Raw genomic sequence first — 22,632 nt, forward strand, 5'->3', positions numbered from 1 at the left:
GGCTGGAGAGATGGCTCAGTGGTTAAGAGCACTGACTGCTCTTCCAGAGGTCCTGAGTTCAAATCCCAGCAACCACATGGTGGCTCACAACCCCATCAGTAATGGGATGAGATGCCCTCTTCTGGTGTGTCTGAAGACAGCAACAGTGTACTCATATGAATAAAATAAATAAATAAATAATTCTTTAAAAAAAATAAAAGAAGAAGGAGAGGGTAGGGTGATACTTTGTATTAAATTCTCCTTTCCATTTATTTATTTATTTATTTATTTATTTATTTATTTATTTAATGTATATGAGTACTCTATCTGCATGTACACCTGCAAGCCAGAAGAGGGCACCAGAACCCACTACAGATGATTGTGAGCCACCATGTGGTTGCTGGGAATTGAACTCAGGACCTCTGGAAGAGCAGCCGGTGCCCTTAACCGCTGAGCCATCTCTCCAGCTAAAATTCCCAACTAATAAAACTATTAATTTTTCAAATGCTTCATGCCAGAGAAGAGAGAGAGGTGACACTGTAGGCAAATGTGTCTCATTCAAATTACACTGCTCTAGGAGCTGTGAGAATCCAGATAAAAAAACAACAACAACCATCCCCACCCCCACCCCCCAACCCTTCTGTGCTCTGTTTGCAGTGCTAGGGATCAAACTCAAGGCCTTGTAAACACCAGGCAAGTGTTCCTTTTTATTGGTTGAGATAGGGTCCCTGTAGGAACCCCCAGGCTATAACCTAAACTGGCTTGGGATCTGTGGCCATCCTTCTGCCTCTGCTTCCCAAGTTCTGAAATTATAAGTACTTGAAACCATGTCCACTTTCTTTGGTTGTGGGTCTTATAGCTTAGGCTAGCATCTAACTTTCCATCCATAACCAAGGATGACCTTGAACTTTTGGTCCTCTGGCCTCTGCCTTCTTATTTTGGAGATTGCTGGTGTCAGCCAGTCACTCATCTTGCTTTATTTTTCTTTTTAATTGTTTTTTAAATTGATTTGTGTGTGCGTGGGGGGTGTGTGTGGGTGGGTGTGTCCTGCACATGTGTGCCATAACGGGCATGTGGAGGTCAGAGGACAACTTGCAGGAGTTGGTCCTTCCCTTCTCCTATATAGACATGGATTCTTGGGATTGAACTCGGGGTATCAGGCTTGGCAGCAAGTGACTGTATTCACTGAACCACGTCACTAGCTCCTACTTTGTATTTAGCTATTTATGTATTATTATTTGAGACAGGGTCTCTATGTATCCCTGGCTGACCTCAAAGTCTCTATGTAGACCAGTCTCTATAGAGACCAAAGTTTCTATGAGCCTTGAACTCATAGACATCCGCCTGCCTCTGCCTCCTGAGTGCTAGGATTAAAGGCGTGCCCACCCCCCAACCCCCCAGGAAGTGAAGCTACAGGCTGTTGTGAGCCATCATGTGGGTGCTGGGAACCAAATCCAGGTCTTCTGCAAGAGCAGAAAGTGCCCTTAACGAGCTGTCTCTTCAGTCCCTGTGTTGTTTTTGTTTCGGACTTAGTTGTTTAATGTGGACGAGTGTTTTGCCTGCGTGTATGTATGTGCAACAAGTGTATGCCTGGTACCCTTGGAGGTCAGAAGAGGGTGTCAGCTCTCCTGGGACTAGAGTTACAGGTGGTTGTGGGTGCTGTAAACCAAAATAGGCATTTTGGAAGAGGAGCCCATGCTCCTAACCACTGAGCCATCCATCTCTTCAGCCCTGCTGTTTTTTTGTTTGTTTGTTTGCTTGCTTTTGGTTGGTTGGTTTTTGGTTTTGTTTGTTTCCTGCATTTACACGTTCCCCTGCATGTAAATCTATGCACCACCTGCGTGTCTGGAAGACATGGAGACCAGAAGAGGGTGTAGGATCACCTGAAATGAAGTTACAGATATTTGTGAGCCACTGTGTCCTGTACATGGCAGAGGCAGAGGCAGAGGCAGAGGAGGCAGAGGCAGAGGCAGAGGCGGCAGAGGCAGAGGCAGAGGCAGAGGCAGAGGCAGAGGCAGAGGCAGAGGCAGAGGCAGAGGCAGAGGCAGAGGCAGAGGCAGAGGCANGAGGCAGAGGCAGAGGCAGAGGCAGAGGCAGAGGCAGAGGCAGAGGCAGAGGCAGAGGCAGAGGCAGAGGCAGAGGCAGAGGCAGAGGCAGAGACAGGATCTTTGTGAGTTCAAGACCAGTCTACTGAGTGACCCTGTCTCAAATAAATAAATCAAAAACAAAGCAAAACCCCAACTTGCTAAAAAAAAAAAATTAAAGCAGGGTCAGTAAGATGGAGTGAACTCCCCACCCCATCACACACATATACACTGATAATAATAATAAATTTGTTTTACTTGAAAATCCAAAGGGGAAAAAAATTAGTGGTCAAGGATGAGCTTGACCTATTTGACTGTCATTTGTCCAGAACTGATACAGCCTGCTCACTAGCTGTGTAAGGTCTATTATTCCTACACACCAGATAATGAAACTGAGGCTGAAACAGCTTGAGCCGTCTGTCCAAGGTCACACCCCCAGGAAGTGGGGATGCTGCCTTTGAAACCAGAGCCACCCGAAGCCTGAGTCTTTTTTCTCTGCTGCCCTGTGAAGCTTACAATAACATTGCTTCATTTTCAAGGCTGAGCGAGCCACTGTCCCTCGAGGGGAAAACCCACACTCCATGCTGAACTAGATCCCCAGGAAACCTTGCCCCTCCCCTGGGCAAAGGGCAGAAACAGGCCATCACCTGATGCCCTCCTCTAGATCCCTAGCAACTACCAGAGAGCTGATTCAGAAGACGGGAGGTGATCTGTCATGGACCAAGCTTTGAGCTACATCAGAACGGGCACTGGCCCTGGGCCTTTCACTTCTGCGCGCTTGTGTCTCACGGATACTCCAAGGTCTTCCTCCTGTGCAGACCCGAGGAGTCACCATAGGGTAACAGAGCTGCCTGGAATGCTTGCAAAGAGTAGAGAAGCTTAGGTTGGGGACGGGTTCTCTTATGTGTTTCCTGTGTGACCTTGTGGAAGCCCACCGCTTGCTCTGGTCTCCATGTCCTACTGAGTATAATGAGATACTTGGGATCAGGGTTAGGGGAGCCACAAAATCCCAGGCTAACAGAGCAGATACCTTTGTCACTGGGACCTCAGGTTTTTATTTGCACACAGGGCTATCTCCCTTGCCTTGAACTGCATGCTTTAATTTTTTTTCTTTTGGATTTTTTTTTTTTTTGAAACGGGGTTTTGAGTAGCCCAGGCTAACCTTTAAATCCAGATCTTCTACTTTCCCAGGGCTGGGATGATAAGCATGCACTACTACACCTAATCTGACGTCATACTTTTTCTAAGTGGTCCACCAGGTGCTCTGTCCCTATGCAGAAGCCTCTCTTTTCCCGACGGATGAGTCATGCAGCTCCCTGCTGTTGTTCCATTGGCTGGCTGACTTCTGCATCACTGCATCAACACCAGCAACATCTGTTCCTTTCCATGTCCCCCACCTCTAACCCTAGTCTCCCATTTCCTCCATCAAAAGAAAAAAAAATGCTTTGGGGTATTGTGGCCTAGAAAGCAAACTCACACTTGCTGTTCTTCCAGAAGATCCAAGTTCCGTTCCCAGTGCCCAGGTTACAAGGCTGACAGTGGCCTGTGACTCTGGCTCAGACCCTGTGACATACTAGTAATAGCCTGGGCTTTCGGTGGGCTGATGGCACAGGACCTTGGATTCTACTACCTCCCTCTACCCTTCTCTGTCCTCTGTAAGGCTGATGTTTGACCCTTTCACCTCCCTGGGGCTGGGATTACAAGCATGTACCACCACTCTTGATCTAACTTCATGCTTCTTCCAAGTGGTCTCTCTCTCACACACACACACACACACACACATATTACATTCATGGATACTTTTACAATCAATCCTTTTACATTATTTTTTTGGATTTTTTTTTTGGTTTTTTTTTTTTTTTTCGAGACAGGGTTTCTCTGTGTAGCCCTGGCTGTCCTGGAACTCACTCTGTAGCCCAGGCTGGCCTCAAACTCAGAAATCCGCCTGCCTCTGCCTCCCGAGTGCTGGGATTAAAGGCGTGCGCCACCACGCCGGGCTATTTTTTTGGATTCTTTGAGACTGTAGCCCAGGCTAATCTTAAGTATCTGATTCACCTGCTTCATTCTCCCGCGTGCTGGGATTATAGGTTTGGTTTGCCGCGGTCAGCTTCCTTCTGTCCTTTCTTACACATCTTAGAATCAGTTCATCTACTAGCTCTGATTGGGATTTTGATTATCTTCATGATAATAATTGAGATTCCCCATCCTCAGCCAGGGCATGTGACCTAGATTTTAGAGTCAGACCTGGGGGCAAGCCCTACTTCGTGATTGGGGACAGGTCCCACTATGTGACTAAGAGGACATGGAAATCAACATGTGACTCTGAGCCTCAGTTTCCCTCACTGCGAAGCAGGGATGCTGACAGTACTTCACTGTGACCCTGAGATTGCTTGAGGTAAGGCCACGGAAGCCCTCACCCAGTGCTTGGCACAGGAACAGGCTCAGGGAGGTGCTCTGTGAGTGGAACCCTGCCGCTAGAGTGACGCCATCGCTCATGCCACTGCTGCTTTCAGCACTCTTACTAATGCCTGCTTCCTCACAGCTTGAGTTGAGAAGTCAGATCTTCTGCCTATACTTGTGAGGCTTCTGTCCACAGTCAAAGTCACAGACCTGGGAGGCTGATGACACATGCAGCATCTTGCCTGCATCCCCCCACACCCCGCCCACCCACACACCAACCTAGGAACTCCGAACCCAGAATGCTCTCCTTTCTGAAACCGCGAGGCACCACGGTGCTGGGCTTGTCAGAGAAAGGCAAAGCAGCATGGTCCGAACACCTGGGCCCTCATCCTGCTGAAAGCCCAAGGTGATTAACCTGTCACACATGGGAAGGACAGACAGACAGAGGGGAAGACAGACAGATGGAGGAGTCAGACAGGCAAAGATAAGCTAGTGCTTTGGAAGAGACGTGTGGGAGAGGTCAGAGCCCCATGGAGATCATCCTGTCTTTCAGACTCTCTGGTGCCTCTACCCTATGCCTTTTAGACTGCTGAAGCGGTTCCTTAGGGCGCAGCATCCCTTAGCCAGCTCTGGAGAAGCATCACCTGGATTTCTAGCAAGTTCTTCCCTTTTCTGGCCAGTTTGGAAAGAAGCCGCAGGGGGGAGATGGAAAGGTGTTGGTACTCACCTGGCAGGTTGAAGATTCTGTCCCCATTGAGCAGCAGCAGCAGCAGCAGCAGAAACCAGCGGCTGCCCATGTCTGTGCTGGTGAGTGCTCTGGAGGACATTCGGAAGGTGCTCTGGCCCGAACAGAGGGACAGACAGCGAGACAACACAGTCCTGGGGCTTTTTGTAGTTAGAACCAATGCTGACAGAGAGTCAGAGGGGGAGAGGCTGTTTCCCATCAGCTGCAATCAGTGGGCCTCTGGGGACCGCAGTTCCAACTAGTGAATATCCCCAAGGACCCTAGTTGTCAGCCTTTAAAGAATAGCAGGGCAGAACTCTGGGCCACCCAGTTTCCCTGTACCTAGCACTGAAGTATCTGAGTTTCAGGGATATTGGTCTCCCACCTTCTGGGTTTGAGTTGACATTCGAGAAGTCAGATCTTCTGCCTATACTTGTGGGATGTAAAACCATGCCAGGAAGTTTGGTAAGGTAGAGCAATTCGAGACCCGGAGACTCAGTGGGCACACACCTGAGGCTTAGGCAACTCTCTGCTCCCTGCCAGGCTCCTGACTTGGAACATGTGCCATGCTTCTCACATAAAAGATGTATGTCAGCCGGGCAGTGGTGGCGCACGCCTTTAATCCCAGCACTTGGGAGGCAAAGGCAGGCAGATTTCTGAGTTTGAGGCCAGCCTGGTCTACAGAGTGAGTTCCAGGACAGTCAGGGCTATACAGAGAAACCTTGTCTCAAAAAGCTAAAAAAAAAAAAGAAAGAAAGAAAGAAAGAAAGAAAGAAAGAAAGAAAGAAAGAGAGAGAGAAAGGAAGGAAGAAAAGAAAAAGAAGAAGAAGAAGAAGAAGAAGAAGAAGAAGAAGAAAAGAAGAAGAAGAAGAAAGAAGAAGAAGAAGAAGAAGAAGAAGAAGAAGAAGAAGAAGAAGAAGAAGAAGAAGAAGAAGAAGAAGGAAAAGTAAAAAAGAAAAAGAAGAAGAAGAAAAAGAAAGAAAAAACAGAGTTCTCCATGCTAATGAGGTACCTAGAGGCCTGGAGGGCTTAGCCAATAAGCTTCCCTTCCCAGATATTCCTCCCTGCAAAAGCTACTTAATCTCGGGTCCGCCCTGAGAAGTGGGGTGTGGTTTTACCCATCCATTCCCTCCATGACAATAAACTGTTCAGTTTCATGGATCCACTTGACAAAGGCCTTTGCCTACAGAGCTGCAGCCTAATCTCTGGTTAGAAGGCCTTTCTGCGCTCCAAGCCACAACCACCGCCAAGCCTGCCTCTGCCAAGCTAAGGAAAATCATCTCTGCTGGGACAAGCCAGAGCTCTCCTCCCCACCCCCCACTCCGGGCTAGATGCTGTCTCCAGCCCTCAGGCCCTTGCAGTGTTGTGGGATAAGCACAGTCAAACGACCCATGTGTCTCCCCCCAAGCAGCCATGTCCAGTGGCCTACAACCCTACATGTACTGATCCAGTTTTCTCTGTGGTGGTTTGAATGAGAATGGTTACCATAGGATAACCAAGCATATATTTGTATGCTTGGTCTCCAGTTGGTAGAACTGTTAGGGAAGGATTGGGGGGTGTGGCCTTGTTGTTACTGGGGGTGGCTTTGAGATTTCAAAAGCCTCCGCCATTCCCAGCACCTCTCTGCCTTGTTGCTTGCAGGTCATGATATAAGCTTTTAGATACCACTCCAGCCACACAGGCCCTGAGTTCCCCCACAAAATCCTCCCACTTCCTTCCAGTAACCTGTGCTGTTCTTCTCCAGAAGGCCTTTGGGGGTTGACGTTTTAGCTGGACACTCTTTGATGTCCAAGGGTAGAGCCACCTGTGCAGCGTGGACTGTGATGATCCTATCAGATCCTATCAGGGCTCCCCAGGGTGAGAGAGGACAGAGGACACAGCCTGTTTCATCAGACAGGGCCTCCCACATGAGGCCAGAAACTGCACCTTCACCCCAATCGAGGTCAGGGGTTATATGGATCATTAAGTCAAAATGATCTGGGAGAATACCTTCATCAGATTAGAAGCCCTTAAGGGGGTCATCAGACTAACCTGCCATTTTTCTACCCCAACCCCAAATCAAGTTCCCACTGAGAACTCCAGGCTAGCCTTCAATTCTCTTTGATGTTCCTATCTTAGTCTCCCAGGCACTGGGATTGTGTGGTTGTCATTCAGCACAGACCTCGAGACAGGGTTTCTCTGTATAGCCCTGGCTGTCCTGGAACTCACTCTGTAGACCAGGCTGGCCTAGAACTCAGAAATCCACCTGCCTCTGCTAGTCCAGGCTGGCCTTCAATTGGTCATGTAGCTGAGGATGCCCTTGAATTCTTGATTCTCCTGCCCCTATTTCCCAACTGCTGGAAACAAAGTATGAACCACGAAGTCCCAAGCCAGCAGGCTTTTAAGAGATGAGATCTCTCTTCTCTTTTCACCAAAGGCAGGGGTGCGGAACGGTAAGAGGACTAGCAGTCAGACCCATTGGTTATAACACAAAAGTTTATTTTTGGTGCACACGGTCTCACTGGCCTGGCTCTTCTCTTTCTGGTGCTTGGGCCCAGGCAGGCCTCCTCCAGCTCTGGCTGATGCAGACAGAGGTCAGGGATGTTCATCTTTAGGCCAAAGCCTGGCTACGACTTTCTGTACGCCCACTCTCAGCCAAAATCCCGACTCCTCCGGACTTGAGGCTCCCAGGCATAAGCCCTGCAGAGGCTGCCACCTTTCCAGCCTCATGGCCTCTGCCACCCGGGTGTAAGGGAGAGGGATGGGCTCCAGTCTGGGATGCAGCAGCTGGCCCAGTGTGTGCAGGCCCTTCAGTTTCCATACTGCCTTCTCAGTGGCTGAACTTGTGTTTGTTAACCATGTTTGTGTTAGAATCAGACACCTGCAAACCAAAAGAGCTTTTTGTCACTCTGCTTACCTTAATGGGACAGCCTGCTCCTTCTTCCTCCTCTTGCCTCCACGGCTGCTCCACCTGGGTAACTCTAGCATGCTTAGTAACACTCTAAACTGGAGAGCTTAGCCATCCCCAGGACTCCGTTCCACTTTAGTCCCATGAGATAGGAGGCACAGCCACAGACACACACACAGACACAGACACACACATAAAAACAAAGACACACATACAGACACAGACATACACACACAAACACACACACACATAGAGAGACACAAAAACACACAGACACAGAGTCACAGAGAAACAAGACATAAAAACACATAGATACCACAGAAACACACTCAGAGGCACACACAGATACACACAGTGACACAGAGAAGCCACTCAGGACTAGATTTGTAGGTGCTGAGGGTGGGGAACCACATGGACTGGCTCCTGGGGTGGAGCCTGATGGGAGGAGACAGGGCTTCTCTGAGAGGGAAGTGGTGAAGCTTGACCAGATTGGGTGGTGCCAGCTAAGATGAGCAGGGATTTTAGTGGGTCTGCAGGAAAAGAAAGGAGACCTAGCTATGTGCCTGTAGGCTATTGGTATGCATGTGGGGTATGGGGGATGGGCAGGGGAGTCGATTAGGTAGGGAAAGGAGCACGCACCTTTTCCCTGCTGACCAGCGCAGTGATCAAGTCTTGCTTGTTAGCCCCTTCTGAGGGCTCGTTTAGGAAGATGGCGCTTTTGGAAGAATACTTCTGTAGGATCACATTTCGCTGCTCCTGGTTGAACCGGATGGAGGACACCTCCTCCACGATCCTGGGAGAGAAGAGATGGATGCCATGTTTGTTGGTGTCATTGAAGCCTTTCCATCTCTTCCCTGGGGTGCACCCTCTTTCCCCTTCCCCGCTAACTGCTTCTCCTGGCCTTCGAAACATCCCTCAAGGAGACCCAGGCTGTGTTGGCCCCACCCGGCACACAAAAAAATGACCCAAAGATCAGGATGCCAGTTCCTGATCTGGGAAGCGTGAACCCTGGGCATGCTACTTTGCAAATGAACTTGAGGCCAGGCCCAGCTCAGACTCCCCAGGACCCTCCCTACATGTTGAGTTCCTCTCGGATCTCTTTGTACTCCGTCAAGTTCTCCTGTATTGCTTCAAGCACCAAGCAGAAGTTATCGCAGGTCTTTTCCGTGAGGTTATTCAGGGGGCCCCCAACCAGTGGTTCCTTGGGGACAGTGGGAGTATCCTTTCGGGCCTCTGTACAATGCACCACTGGCAGCTCATCGGTCCAGTCCTCATCCTCTTCTGTCTGGGAACAGTGGATGGAGAGAGACAGTTCAGGGTCATGGGGCTTCAGGGAGGATATATCTCTTAGGACATGCAGCCTGTAACTTAATTTGGTATGATAACATTTTTTTAATAGTTTTTTTTTTTAAGATTTATTTATTTATTATATGTAAGTACACTGTAGCTGTCTTCAGACAATCCAGAAGAGGGCGCCAGATCTCATTGCGGATGGTTGTGAGCCACCATGTGGTTGCTGGGATTTGAACTCTGGACCTTCAGAAGAGCAGTCGGGTGCTCTTACCCACTGAGCCATCTCCCCATTCTTTTTCTTTTTTTTTTTTTTGGTTTTTCGAGACAGGGTTTCTCTGTATAGCCCTGGCTGTCCTGGCACTCACTTTGTAGACCAGGCTGGCCTCGAACTCAGAAATCCGCCTGCCTCTGCCTCCCGAGTGCTGGGATTAAAGGCGTGCGCCACCACGCCCAGCTATATAGTTTTTTTAAAAGATTTATTATTATATCTAAGTACACTGTAGCTATCTTCAGACGCACCAGAAGAGGGCATCAGATCTTGTTACGGATGGTTGTGAGCCACCATGTGGTTGCTGGGATTTGAACTCAGGACCTTCAGAAGAGCAGTCGGTGCTCTTACCCACTGAGCCATCTCTCCAGCCCCGGTATGATAACATTTTAATCTGTGCATGCTCAGGATGGAACCCAGGGCCTCCAGCAAGCTACGCAGTCTGATACTGAGCCCAGTCTTTAGCTCCAGTCAGTCTTAGCCCCTCTAGCTTATTGCGGTAACTCAATTTCAAGCACTTAAGTCCCCCACCCTTAACTCTGGAAATTCTTACCCCAGCAAACCTCTAAAGCCCTACCTACTCTGAAGTGATGGTGGTCATGCCTCTCTAACCTTTCCAAAGTGTCCATTTCCACTCCACCTTATAGACATTCTGCCAAGTGAATACTGGGTAGCTAACATTTATCAGGTTTTCTTTCTTCCTTTCTTTCTTCCTTGCTTTCTCTCTCTCTCTCTCTTCTCTCTCTCTCTTGGCAAAGTTTCTCTGTCGCCCTGGTTAGATCTCATTCTATAGACCAAGCTGACCTCAAATTAAGAGATGTACCTGCCTCTGCAGGGATCAAAGGCACATGCCACCACTCCCAACAAGTATTTACTTTTATTTAATGTGTATACATGTATACATGTATGTACAGTCCTGCTATGTCTATGTAAGGAAAGGTACCGTGTACATACAATGCCTGTGGAGACCAGAAGAAGGCTAGGGGACTAGACTTACAAACAATTATGAGTAGCTGCGTGAGAAGGACCGGAACCCAGGACCTCAGCAAGAGCAGCAAAAGTGCCCTTAACTCCTGAGCCATCCCCTCCAGGGCACCTGTTGGATTCTTACCTTCCTTTGAGATGCTCATGAGTGTGATGACAAATGAGAATTACCACCATTCCCATCACAGAGAGGAACTTCGGATGTGCTTGGGTAAATGTCCCCAATGCCACCCCATGCTCAACTTGAATTATGGCACATCGAAGAATGCACACCCAGCCTCCAGGAGCCTCAGTCATAGAGTGGACGTTACAAATGTGGCATCTCACCTCCAGGTTTTGGACACGGGGCACACCCTCTCCTCCCTCCTGCCCTTCCCAGCCCACACACCTCACCAAAAGTTTCTTGGTTTGAGACAGGATTTCCCTGAAACGGTCCTGGCTGTCCTGGAACTCCCTTTGGAGCCTAGGCTGGCCTCAAACTCAGAGATCCAACTGCCTAGACCTCCCAAGCACTGGGATTAGAGGCATGCACAACCACACCCGGCTCACCTCAGTAAACGTTATGTTCAGATGTCCCTCTTCCTCGCCAGTCTTCATCATTTGTTCCAGGTTTGTGGTCACCACGACGACGAACAAGTTGAGACCAATGAAGGCACCGAGGGTGATAAAGACGGCAAAGTAGATGGCGCCCCCGACCTCCATCGCGTACTCTCTTTCATCCATCCTGGGAATGGTGGTCAGGGGCTCCATCATTTCCCTGGCCCTTTGTGCCTCAGAGAGTTAGGGCCAGCTCTCAAGCCAGACGTCAGCACTCTTTTGTACCTCAGGGAGGAGCTACAGTTATACAAGCCACAGCCACAGTTATATATCCACTGTAACTAGAAGCGCTCTATGCCAAGCTGCATCATAGAAGAGTTCTACAGATCTTTCTAGACTGATCCTCATGCCACCCGATGACATAGTCAGGACTGTGTTGTACTATCTCTTTGTGAGTGATTAAACAGAGGATCCGGTAAGTGATAAAGTCCAGCTCTCGGGAAGTAGAGATAGGAGAGCAAAAGTTCAAAGCTAGTCTGGGTACCTGAGCTTCTGCCTCGAAAACCAAACAAACAAAAGACCCCCAAACTGGAAATAAAACTTGGTTGGTAGAGTAGAGTGTTTGCCTGGTATGCATGAAGCCCCTGTGCGGCATAAGGCAGCGGGGTTGCATAGTCTGTAAGCTTAGCATTTGGGGAGTGAGAGGAGGAAGAACCCAAGCCCACAACTCTCCTGGGTTATGCTAGGCTCCATTTAAAAACAAAACAGATAAAGCAAACCCCTCCAACTTCTAAAAGCTAGAAGTTAGAGCTATAGCTCAGCAGCAGAAGGCTTGCCTAGCCTGCTTACCTGATTCAGGCTCACCTGACAGGTTTCCCGGCCGGAAACATAAGATGAATGAATAATTGAATGAATGAATGAATGAATGAATGAATGAATAAATAAATAAATAAATAAGTAAAAAATGAGCTGGTCTTGGTAGCCCACATCTGTAACCTCAGCAGTTAAGAGACTGAGGCAGGGGGGCTGGTGAGCTGGCTCAGTGGTTAAGAGCACCGACTGCTCTTCCTGAGTTCAAATCCCAGCAACCACATGGTGGCTCACAACCATCTGTAACGAAATCTGATGCTCTCTTCTGGAGTGTCTGAAGACAAACTACAGTGTACTTACATATAATAAATAAATAAATAAATAAATAAATAAATAAATAAATAAATAAATATTAATTTTAAAAAAGAGAGACTGAGGCAGGAAGATCAATGCAAGTTTGAGGCTAACAGTGGATTTGTTTGTCTAATGTCATAGGGCCAGTGCAAGAGAAAAGACTTAAAATCCAGTGCGGCTTCACTGTGAAGTCCACATAGACCGGGCTGGCCTCCAACAGAGGTCACCCTGCCTCTGCCTCCCCAGTGCTGGGATTAAAGGCAAACGCCACCAAGCAATTGCGCTCTCTGGGCATTAGTGTTCCACCTTTTGTTGTTGGTGGTTTTGGTATTGTGGGGTGTGTGTGTGTGTGTGTGTGTGTGTGTGTGTGTGTTTGTGTGTGTTTTGAGACAAGGTCTTACCATGTAACTTTGGCTAGTCTAAAATAGGCTAAATAGACCAGGCTGCTTTCAGAGTTCCTCCTGCCTCTGCCTCCCGAGTGCTGGGACTAAAACTGTGTGCCACTCTGCCAGCATTTTTGTTTTGTTGATGTTTTTAGACTGGCACTCATGTTAGCCCAGGCTGGCCTCAGACTGTGTCATACAGGTAAATGTCACCAGTCTTGCTTTGTTTAGTTCTGGGGATTGAACCCAAACTAGGCAATCACTCTACCCACTAAGCTCTCCCCCATGCAACTCCTCCCACCCCTTTCCCTTTTCTCCTTTTTTGAAGCAAGTCTTGTTAATTATAGCCAACAATTGACTTGAACTCCTGATTCCCCTGTCTCTGCTTCCTGAATGCTGGGAATTCCGCTCCCTGTGTCTGGATGTATTATGACTGCAGAAACCCAACTTGGCTTCTACTTCATAGTGGAGCATGGGATGGATTGAAGCTGGACTTGGACTTGACAGAGAAGAAGCAAAGAATAGAACACACACAAATGACTTTTGGGAGCAGGTCTGAGCATGAGTGGCTTAAACCCAAACTTCCCAGGAGTCTAGGTGATTTGTCCTGTTCTGGTGCAAGCTGGAGACTACCTAGAAGCCTCAGGCACAACCACAGACCTGCTTCCTGGCCAGAGGTTGAGCCACACAGCTATGAGGAGACATAGCTGAAGTCTCCATGAACAGGGTCAGGTGGCCTTATGAATGTGTGAAGCTTCTTCTTCTTCTTCTTCTTCTTCTTCTTCTTCTTCTTCTTCTTCTTCTTCTTCTTCCTCTTCTTCTTCTTCTTCTTCCTCTTCCTCCTCTTCCTCTTCCTCTTCCTCTTCTTCTTCTTCTTCTTCCTCTTCCTCCTCTTCCTCTTCCTCTTCTTCTTCTTCTTCTTCTTCCTCTTCCTTTTCCTCTTCTTCCTCTTCTTCTTCTTCTTCCTCTTCTTCTTCTTCTTCTTCTTCTTCTTCTTCTTCTTCTTCTTCTTCTTCTTTTCTCCTTCTCCTCCTTCTTAAGATTTTATTATATATATAATATATATATATAACATATATTATATATAACATAATATAATTAGTATGCTGTAGCTGTCTTCAGACACACCAGAAGAGGGCATCAGATCTCATTACAGATGGTTGTGAGCCACCATGTGGGTGCTGGGAATTGAACTCAGGACCTCTGGAAGAGTAGTCAGTGCTCTTACCTGCTGAGCCATCTCTCCAGCCCTGTGTGTGGAGCTTCTATGATAATAAGGTTCAAGTACAACAAAGCCAAAGCTCCTGGCCCGGGATTTCCTTGGATATTTACTTCCTGTAAGGTCAGCTTCATGGAAGTCCCAGGATCCCCTTCTCATCATTTCCCAGGAGCCCCCTCTCTCATTGTTTCTCTCTGGCAAGAACTCCAGGCCTGCCCTATCAATGAGGAGACAAAGCTCAAGAAAGTCACTGTGAGCTGTACTCACTGGAAGTCAGTGTAGATGTCCAGCCATCCATCCTGGGTGATGCAGATGAAGAGCGTGTACAGGGCAACCCCCATGTTCTGGAAATGCTTGGGGACAAATGCACCGAAGAGTGTGACCCCAAACACAGAGAATACCTGTCAGAGAGACCAGACCCCAACCTAAGTTCACCTGGCAGCCTTGGAGCTTGGCAGGACATGACAACAGATGCCAGCAAGTATCGTCAAGGAGTCAGACCCGAGGAGTCCTTTGCTTCTCTGGGCTCCCATCCCCCCCCCCACTCCCCTACAGGCTATATTCAGGGAAAGAGACAGTCTGTATTCAGGGAAAGAGACAGGCTGGGGTCTGGGAGACACTCACCAGCATGAAGAAGAGGATGAGAGCCATGACATTGGCCAAGTCTGGCATCGACTGCAGGATAACCTTGATGATTCTGGCCAGGGGTTCCACTGCCATACACACATGCACCAGCCGGAGCACCCTGTGGGTGGTGCCTCTCAGGGATGCCTCTTGACCCTCCCCAGACCCCTTCCTCCTTGTTGCCTCCCTCTCACCAACGTAAAGATTTCTCTTCTCCTTCCTGGGAGCCAGACAAATGCCCCTTCTACCTTCAGGGCTCCCAACTCACCTGAGAGGGTAGGTGATGGCGACCATGTCAAGTTGTTTTATGAAGAACCCCATAAACAAGATAAAGACAATTGCGAAGTTGAGGATATTCCAGCCATCCTGAATAGGAGAGCAGCTCATAAGGGTCTATCAAGCCCAGCCCTGTTAGCATCCTGTCTGCACTACCACACACACCCCTCTAAGGGAGGGGTCAGCACTCCTCTAAGATCAAAGCTAGACAGCTGCCATCTCGTGGTTGTCACCCTATTGTCCCAGCATGCTGCAAACACAAAGAATCACAGTCCTACACCTATGTCAACATCCATTCTCAGATACAGTGAACACACACACACACACACACACGACACAAGGCTAGCCCCTTAGCCAGTGACTTGACCTACAGTTAGGTGACTTGAAAACTCCCATTGGCTCCTGCCTTCATGATAATTGTAACACCCACTATAATTAACCCAATTAAAGTAGCTAGGCCTGGTGGTTACTCAGGAGGCAGAAGCAGCAGTGCCATCTCTGTGAGTTTGAGGCCAGCTTGTTCTACAGAGGGAGTTTCAGGCCAGGCAGTGTTACATAGTGAGACCATCTCTAAATAAATAATAGATAGATAGACAGATAGATAGATAGATAGATAGATAGATAGATAGATAGATAGATAGAAACAGCTAACAGGGACAGCAGTGAGAGGTTGACAGAAGAAGTGGTTGCACATCTATCACACACTAATATTAGAGACAGATTTCTAGGACCTCCGTAAGTACCAGCAACTTAATGCAAAGTGCTGTTCACCAAAGGCTACAGTCAGAAAAGAAAGCGCTAAAAATACCTGCCTATTTGCCTAGGATTATAACCCAGCCACTGAGCAGATAAACAGGGGCTCTAAGAAGATTACCCAAAGAGGTGATTGAAGACAACGGATTGAGAAGTTGGAGTGGACCCAGGACTCCACATGGATTTCAATAAAGTTTTGGCCACTGTGTGTCTGAAGAAAATGTTAAAAAAAAAAATCGAACCCTATATTTTAATGGAGGATGTCCTTAAATTTGGGAAACAATCCAATAAATACAAGTCTGCCTCACGACTGCAGTCAGTGCCACATACCACACACATACAGGGGACACAGGCCCCAGCTACTCAGGAGACTGAGGTGGGGGTTGGGCGGTGAAATGGGGAAGGGGTCTTTGAAAAGTTAGATGTGTCGGATGGTGTTTTGCTGGGGCAAACACGGGAAGGGGTGTTTCGCTGAAGCAGACACAGGTGAGAGGATGTTCTGCTAAAGCAAGCACGTGAAAGGATGGTTAAAACTTCTGGTGGTGGGCTGCGGCTTCTTGCTGCTTCTGGAGACTCGGGCTGATCAGCAGAGTGATGTCAGCTAAGACAGACTCACATCTTGTTGAGGCAAGACCCATGCAGGACACATGATGTTTGGCGAGAATATAAAAGGACTCTACGGGACAGTGACAGGAGGCAGAGCTTGGCTTGCTCATAGAACTAGTCGTGCAACCGTTGGTCTCCTGTCTTCGCTGATCTTTGCTTCACGGAGAGAGGCACAGCCAAGAACTTCTCATGGCATCCCTGCTGGTCTAAATCCTTCCTGCTGACTCAAACTAAGGCCTGGATGTTCCTGCTAGGTCATGCCACCACTGTTGCTGTCCTGATACTACCGAACTGGACTGCTGATATATTCATGAAGTATTTGCGAGTGGATCGAGCTGTCACTGGGGACCTGTGAACTGAACTGCTGATTTCCTGACAACACACATGGATTTGATCCAAAGAACCATTTCTAAACAGGTCCACTTCCCCCATATCCCTTCTTTCCCATTACTTCTGGTGGGTGGTGGGCTAGAAGGGAGGTTAAAACATTTACGAACCATCATTAAAAGTAGATTTTTTAAAAAAATTAAGGTGACAGGGAGGTCTCTCCTAGTTCAAGGCTTGTCTGAGCTACACTGTAAGCTGAGGGTCATCCTAGGAAACTTAATAAGGCCTTGTCCCAAAAAGAGGGCCATGGGACAGGCCATGCTGGCTTATGCTTTTAATCCCAGTACTTGGGAGGTAGGGGCAGAGGCAGGCAGATCTCTGAGTTTGAGCCCAGCTTTATCTAAAGAGCAAGTTCCAGGACAGCCAGGGCTACACAGAGAAACCCTGTCTTGGATTTAAAGGGGGGGGAGCAGAGTGTAACTTGGTGGATGAGTAAGTAAGCCTACTGTGCTCTGCATTAGAATGGCCCTCATGGGCTAACATACTTGATGTTTGGGCACCAGGGAGTAGAACTGTTGGGAAGGACTGGGAGATGTGACCTTCTTAGAGTAGATTTGGCCTTGGAGGAGATGTGTCACTGGACATGGGCTTTAACATTTTAAAAGCCCATGACAAGCTTAGTCTTTCTCCCTTTCCTTCTCCCTCTTTCTCCCCCTCTCTCTTCCTCTCCCCCCTCTCCTCTTATCTCCCCCCTCTCTCTTTGCCTGTGGATCTGATGTAAAGCTCTTAGCTACTGCTTCAGCACCTTGCCTGCCTGCCTGCTGCCATGCTTCCGAGCCTGATGATAATGAACCACCCCTCTGAAACTGTAAGCCAGCCCCAGTCAATACTTTCTTTTATAAGAGCCTTGGTCATGGTGTCTCTTCACCGCAATAGAACAGTGAATGATACACCTGGTAAGTGTAAGAGACCCTTGGCTCAGTTCTCAGCACTAGGAGTCAAAACAAAAGCCCAGCCACACTGACTGGTCTACAAATCCACCCAGAATTAAGCTACTGCTGGATCCCCTATCTTGATTCATTCTCTGAGGATACAAATTTTTGCCTTGCCGGGCTCACAGATTCTTTTGAGAGAGGCAGATAGAGAATATACTTTATCTCTACCAGAGAGGAACTCGGAAGGAGATTCGGAGCAACACAGGCCTAGCCTGGAAGAGCCTTCCTGAAGACATCCTACGAAGTCAATGTGTAGTTTATAAAGCAAGGGAAGGGGGAAGGGGGGATGAGCAGACTGGCTTGGGAAATGTGAAACTTAGGTGCTTTGTCGGTCTCCTGGAGACGGTGCCCCATTACTTAGGCCAAGCAGGCCTTGAACTCATGACCCTTCTACCTCAGCCTCCTGACTACTGGGATTGTTAAGTGTGCATTACTGTGCGTGGCACAAATGAAGTCTTACTGGGCTAGAGATGATCCCAATAGTAGTCCCTGTTAGTTGGAGCTCAGGAGTTTGGGGTGAGCCTGGGCAACATAGTAAGACTCTCAAACAAACAAACAAACAAACAAACGCTTTATCAACAAAACGCTTTATCAACACACCTCGGAGGAAGAAAGAGCTTTTCTGGAATATAGCCACTCCCATCCATCTATGTTCTGGCTGGTGTGGCTTTGTGCTACCTGACAGAAGTGAATTGTCACAACAGGGACTAGAACTCATACAGCTGAAAATACAAAGGACCTCAATTACAGAAGACATTTACAGAGTACTACTCTCGGTCCATGAGCATGAAGGTAGACACTCTCAATCCCTCAACTCCACTCCCCAGATTCAGAAATCTGGGTTTGGGCGAGGAGAAAGAGCTGGGAAGGCAGAAGCAGGGGCTTGAACACACAGAGGGGCATTTCATCAACAACTCACATCCTGCTACACACACACACACACAAACACACACACCCATTCACTCACTGATACACCCTCTCTCCATACAAACCCTTTATTCTGCAGGGCAAAGGCTCAGTGTGGTGGGGACAGCAATGGAGGGATAAGGTAAAAGGGGCAATGCCCGGATTCCTGGAGCTCACCTTCCAGAAAATCCAGAAGCCGTTAAGCCAACCAAGCAGAACCTCGCAGATAAGGATCGTCAACACAATGTCATCTATGGTCGAGAATAGCTCGTAGTGTTTCTACATGGAAGACAGAGAAAAGGAGACGAAGTGGAGACGAAGTGTCAGTGAGCAGGACTCGTGCCAGGCTGGAGAGTGTGTGTGTGTGTGTGTGTGTGTGTGTGTGTGTGTGTGTGTGTGTAGGAGGTGACGGTACCCTGGTTACTCTTCCTCCTCAATAGCTCTATGGTTTCCCTTAGGGGACACCCTCTGCACAAAAGCCAGGCAGTACCAAGACTGCATCATGTGACTGTCAATACTGTTTGGAAAGTCGGTTCCTTTTCTGTCACATCACCCAGCTGGCTGGCCTTCATTCCTAACCTCTAGAGCAGACAATTTGAGAAAGGGATATATAAAAAGGGCCTCGCAGACTCTGGGACTTAAAGAAAAAGGCATGGCCCCCAGGAGCTGCAGGACCCCAAATTCCAGGGAACTTCTCTACTAGCCTGGTCCCTACAATCCCTACTGACTACAACATCTCAAGTTCTCTGGGTCAGGTCCGAGGTGTCCTCCCCATTGTAGATCCTGGACACGTACCTTGGGTACATGATTTGATGGATGGATAGCTAGAATTCACTCCTGCCCTACCTAAATCTTGGTCTCTCTGCTTTCTCATACCTGTGACCTACGCCCGCAAACAACTCCCAGTCCACAGAGTTAACCCCAGCAAGCCAGTCACCTCACCCCCTCTATTTCTACACCCAGCAGCCAGCAGATTCCCTGCCCATCGCGTGGGCCTCTGGCTGTTCACACTCACTATTCCTGGACCTATAGGCTTCTAGGAACTGACCTTCATAGTCACAAACTCAACAGTAGGGTTTCAGGCTTTATTTTATTTTATTTTATTTCATTTTATTTTATTTTATTTTTCCTGTTTGACTATATTATCTGAGACAATCTCATGTAGCCCAGGCTGGCCTCAAAACTACGTAGCCAAGGATGACCTTGAATTTCTGGTTTACCAAATGAACTACATCCTCAGCCCCAGTTCTGACAGTTTTGACTGAGACCCGTAACAAGGGCGTGTTTGTTTGTTTTACATTTTACAAAATGATCTTCAGGATCTGGCAAGATGGCTCAGTGGTCAGAGGTGTGTGTCAGCAAGCCTCACAACCTTAGTTGTGTCCCACAGTAGAAGGAGAAAGCCAATTCCTCCTACAAGTTGTCCTTTGATGTCCACATTCTTGTCATGGTACACACACACACACATACACACAGAGGAAAAAATGTAATGTTGCTCCCTTCCCTCCCTCCCTTCTTCCCCCTCCCTTCCTCCCTCCCTGCACGCCTCCCCCCTTTCTCTCTCCTTTTATCTCTCCAGCCCCGATTCACTATCAGATGCTGGCATCTGCAGTCTGAATTCATCTCATAACCCTACAATGGCCTGTGCACGGACCTGCACTGTCCTCACTGTGCAAGCTACATAAGTGAGTTGCTGCCTCCCTGAGAGCCATTTCTGGGGGATGCCAAGGGCACTAACTCTGGGGAATAGCTGGAGTCTTTACCAGGCCTGCTCCTCAGCAGGGCCGGCCCTACTGATTACTCCCTTGGCTGTGACTCTCCTGTGCTCACTATTTGCCATTGGTCACTCCTCAGTCAGCTTTCCTCCTCCTCCATTCCCTCCTCGCATGAGGAGCCTGCCTTGGCCCTCTCCTGCCCTCACACTCCGAATACCACCTCCACTCAGCCTTGCCTCCTCCCCTGACACAGGCAGCTGTCAAGTGTCCATCCCCAGCCCAGCCTTTTAGGTCTATCCACTCCTCTTGAGCTGTCCCCATGAGCCCCAGCCCCACCCCGTTGCTCAGGCCACAAACTCAGCTCTCTGCGGTTCTGGTGTCTATCTGCACAGACTGATATGTGGTAACAAGGTGGCATGCAGTAAAGGCTCACTAAACATTAACTAGCAATGTGATTTATCAGAGAAGCCCGTGGCATTGGGGCTGGTGGTATAATGTTAGCCTAGCATGCGCAAGGCGCCGGGCTCAGTCCAGGCACCATGAAGAGGAGGCAGAAGAGCCCATGGGTGTGATGCTCTTCTCACCTACCACTATCATCCTGGTCCAGGTCACAGCATCTTTCCCCTGGACATCTCTGACCCATCTTGGTTCATCTTCTTTCATTCTTGTCCCTCTTCAATTGCGTGGTCCACACTGTGGCAACCTGTGTCCTTTGCAAGATTCTTTTCTTTTAAAAAGTGTGTGGTTTGTATGAACACCACACACAGGCAAGATGCCCTTGGAGACCAAAGGAGGCCTAGCCCTTGTGTCATATGCCATTGTAAACTGCTTAGTGTATGTTCCAGAAACCAAGAGCAGTAAGCTCTCTAACCACTAAGCCATCTCTCCAGCCCCAGCCAGTACATTTTCTAAAATTCAGTTCAATTCCATTCTAAATTTCATTTCATGTCACTGCTGCTTAAATCTCTTCCTGGGTTCAGACTTATCTCCCTTGACATAAAGACCACATGTGACCTGGCCACTGAGCACCTTTCTGAAGTCATCTGTCACCACCACCTTGGACATACTGAATTTAAACAGTATACATGTATACAACACATGAGAAATTAAAACTGCCAGGTGTGGTGACTCACATCTGGATTCCCAGAACTTAGGAGGAAGCTGTAGGCTTTCAAATCTGTCCTCAGATTATTCATATACTTACATATACACACATATATGCACATACATATATATACATACATATATATACATATATACACACACACATATATATACATATATATTCACACACACACACACACACATATATATATATGAAGGCATCTTGGGCTATATAGAACTCTGTCTAAAAGGAACAAATTAAAATACAAACAAACAGAAACCCATCAAGCATGGTGGCACATATCTGTAATCCCAGCACTCTCGTGCTTGAGACAGGAAAGTCATACATTTGAGACCAGGCTGGGCAACATAGTAAGATCCTGTCCCAAACCAAGGAGACAAATAAAAGATAAAACAAAACAAGAAATCTATCAAGTATCATGGTGCACAGGTATGTCAGCATTTGCAGAGCTAAAGTAGTTTTCAGTTTGAGGGCAGCTGGGAGAAAGTTTGAAGCGAACCTGGGCTCTCTACTTGGACACACACATGATGAATTCTCTCATGTTTCTTTTCTTTCTCTTCCTCTTCCTCTCTGTGTCCCCGTGTGTGTGTGTGTGTGTGTGTGTGTGTGTGTGTGTGTGTAACCCTGTGTGTCCACCTGTGTGTGTGTCCCTGTGTGTCCACCTGTGTGCATGTACCTGTGTGTGTCCCTGTGTGTGTGTCCCTGTGTGTGGCTGTATGAGTATGTGCCTGTGTGTATATGTGCCTGGCTGTGTCCCTGTGTGTGTGTACCTGTCTGTGCTGGTGTGTGTGCACCTGTGTATGTGCCTGTGTGTATGTGTGCCTGTGTGTGTGTGTCCCTGTGTGTGTGTGTGCCTGTGTGTGTGTGTCCCTGTGTGTGTGTGTCCCTGTGTGTGCCGGTTTGTATGTGTGCCTGTGTGTATCTCTCTGTGTGTGTCCCTGTGTGTGTGTCTATGTGCCTGTGTGTATACGTGCCTGTGTGTTTGTACTTTTTTGTATGTGTGCCTGTGTGTATGTGCTTGAGTGTGTCCCTGTGTGTGTATGTGCCTGTGTATGTGTCCCTGTGTGACCCCTGTGTATGTATATGTATGTGTGTATATGCCTGTGTGTGTCCCTGTGTGTGCATGTGCCTGTGCATGTGCCTGCATGTGTGCGCACACCTGTGTGCTTGTCTATATGTGAATGCACACCTTCCTCAGTATGTGTGTGACGATCAGAGAACAATATAAGAACTGGTCTCTGGGGGGCTGGAGAGATGGCTCAGTGGTTAAGAGCACTGACTGCTCTTTCAGAGGTCCTGAGTTCAATTCCCAGCAACCACATGGTGGCTCACAACCATCTGTCATGGGATCTGATGTCCTCTTCTGGTGTGTCTGAGGAGAG

The 22,632-nt window shown here is 48.1% G+C and overlaps 2 protein-coding genes across 3 annotated transcripts in view; both read right to left on the reverse strand.

Annotated features, from left to right (window-relative positions):
• LOC110293429 (mucin-2-like) overlaps positions 1-5,260 on the reverse strand; it is a 17,557-nt gene extending 12,297 nt beyond the window's left edge. The window contains exon 1 of the mRNA XM_021161250.1: positions 5,191-5,260. Coding sequence (XP_021016909.1) covers positions 5,191-5,260 — 70 coding nt within the window. The remainder of the gene's footprint in view (positions 1-5,190) is intronic.
• A 2,384-nt stretch (positions 5,261-7,644) lies between these two features.
• The window catches only part of Catsper4 (cation channel sperm associated 4), a 16,793-nt gene continuing 1,805 nt past the window's right edge, over positions 7,645-22,632 (reverse strand). Inside the window, exons 4-11 of one of the 2 annotated variants that reach the window (XM_021160685.2) lie at positions 18,587-18,688; positions 14,815-14,912; positions 14,547-14,667; positions 14,190-14,323; positions 11,169-11,343; positions 9,151-9,359; positions 8,714-8,867; positions 7,645-8,047 (exon numbers count right to left, since the gene is read on the reverse strand). In XM_021160685.2, coding sequence (XP_021016344.1) covers positions 7,997-8,047; positions 8,714-8,867; positions 9,151-9,359; positions 11,169-11,343; positions 14,190-14,323; positions 14,547-14,667; positions 14,815-14,912; positions 18,587-18,688 — 1,044 coding nt within the window. In that variant the 3' untranslated portion in view covers positions 7,645-7,996. Of the gene's footprint in view, positions 8,048-8,542; positions 8,605-8,713; positions 8,868-9,150; positions 9,360-11,168; positions 11,344-14,189; positions 14,324-14,546; positions 14,668-14,814; positions 14,913-18,586; positions 18,689-22,632 lie in introns of those variants that run through there. The other variant, XM_021160686.2, reaches the window with a different exon arrangement.

This window comes from Mus caroli, chromosome 4 (genome assembly GCF_900094665.2).
Source record: "Mus caroli chromosome 4, CAROLI_EIJ_v1.1, whole genome shotgun sequence".
In the NCBI taxonomy this organism is placed as follows: Eukaryota; Metazoa; Chordata; class Mammalia; order Rodentia; family Muridae; genus Mus; species Mus caroli.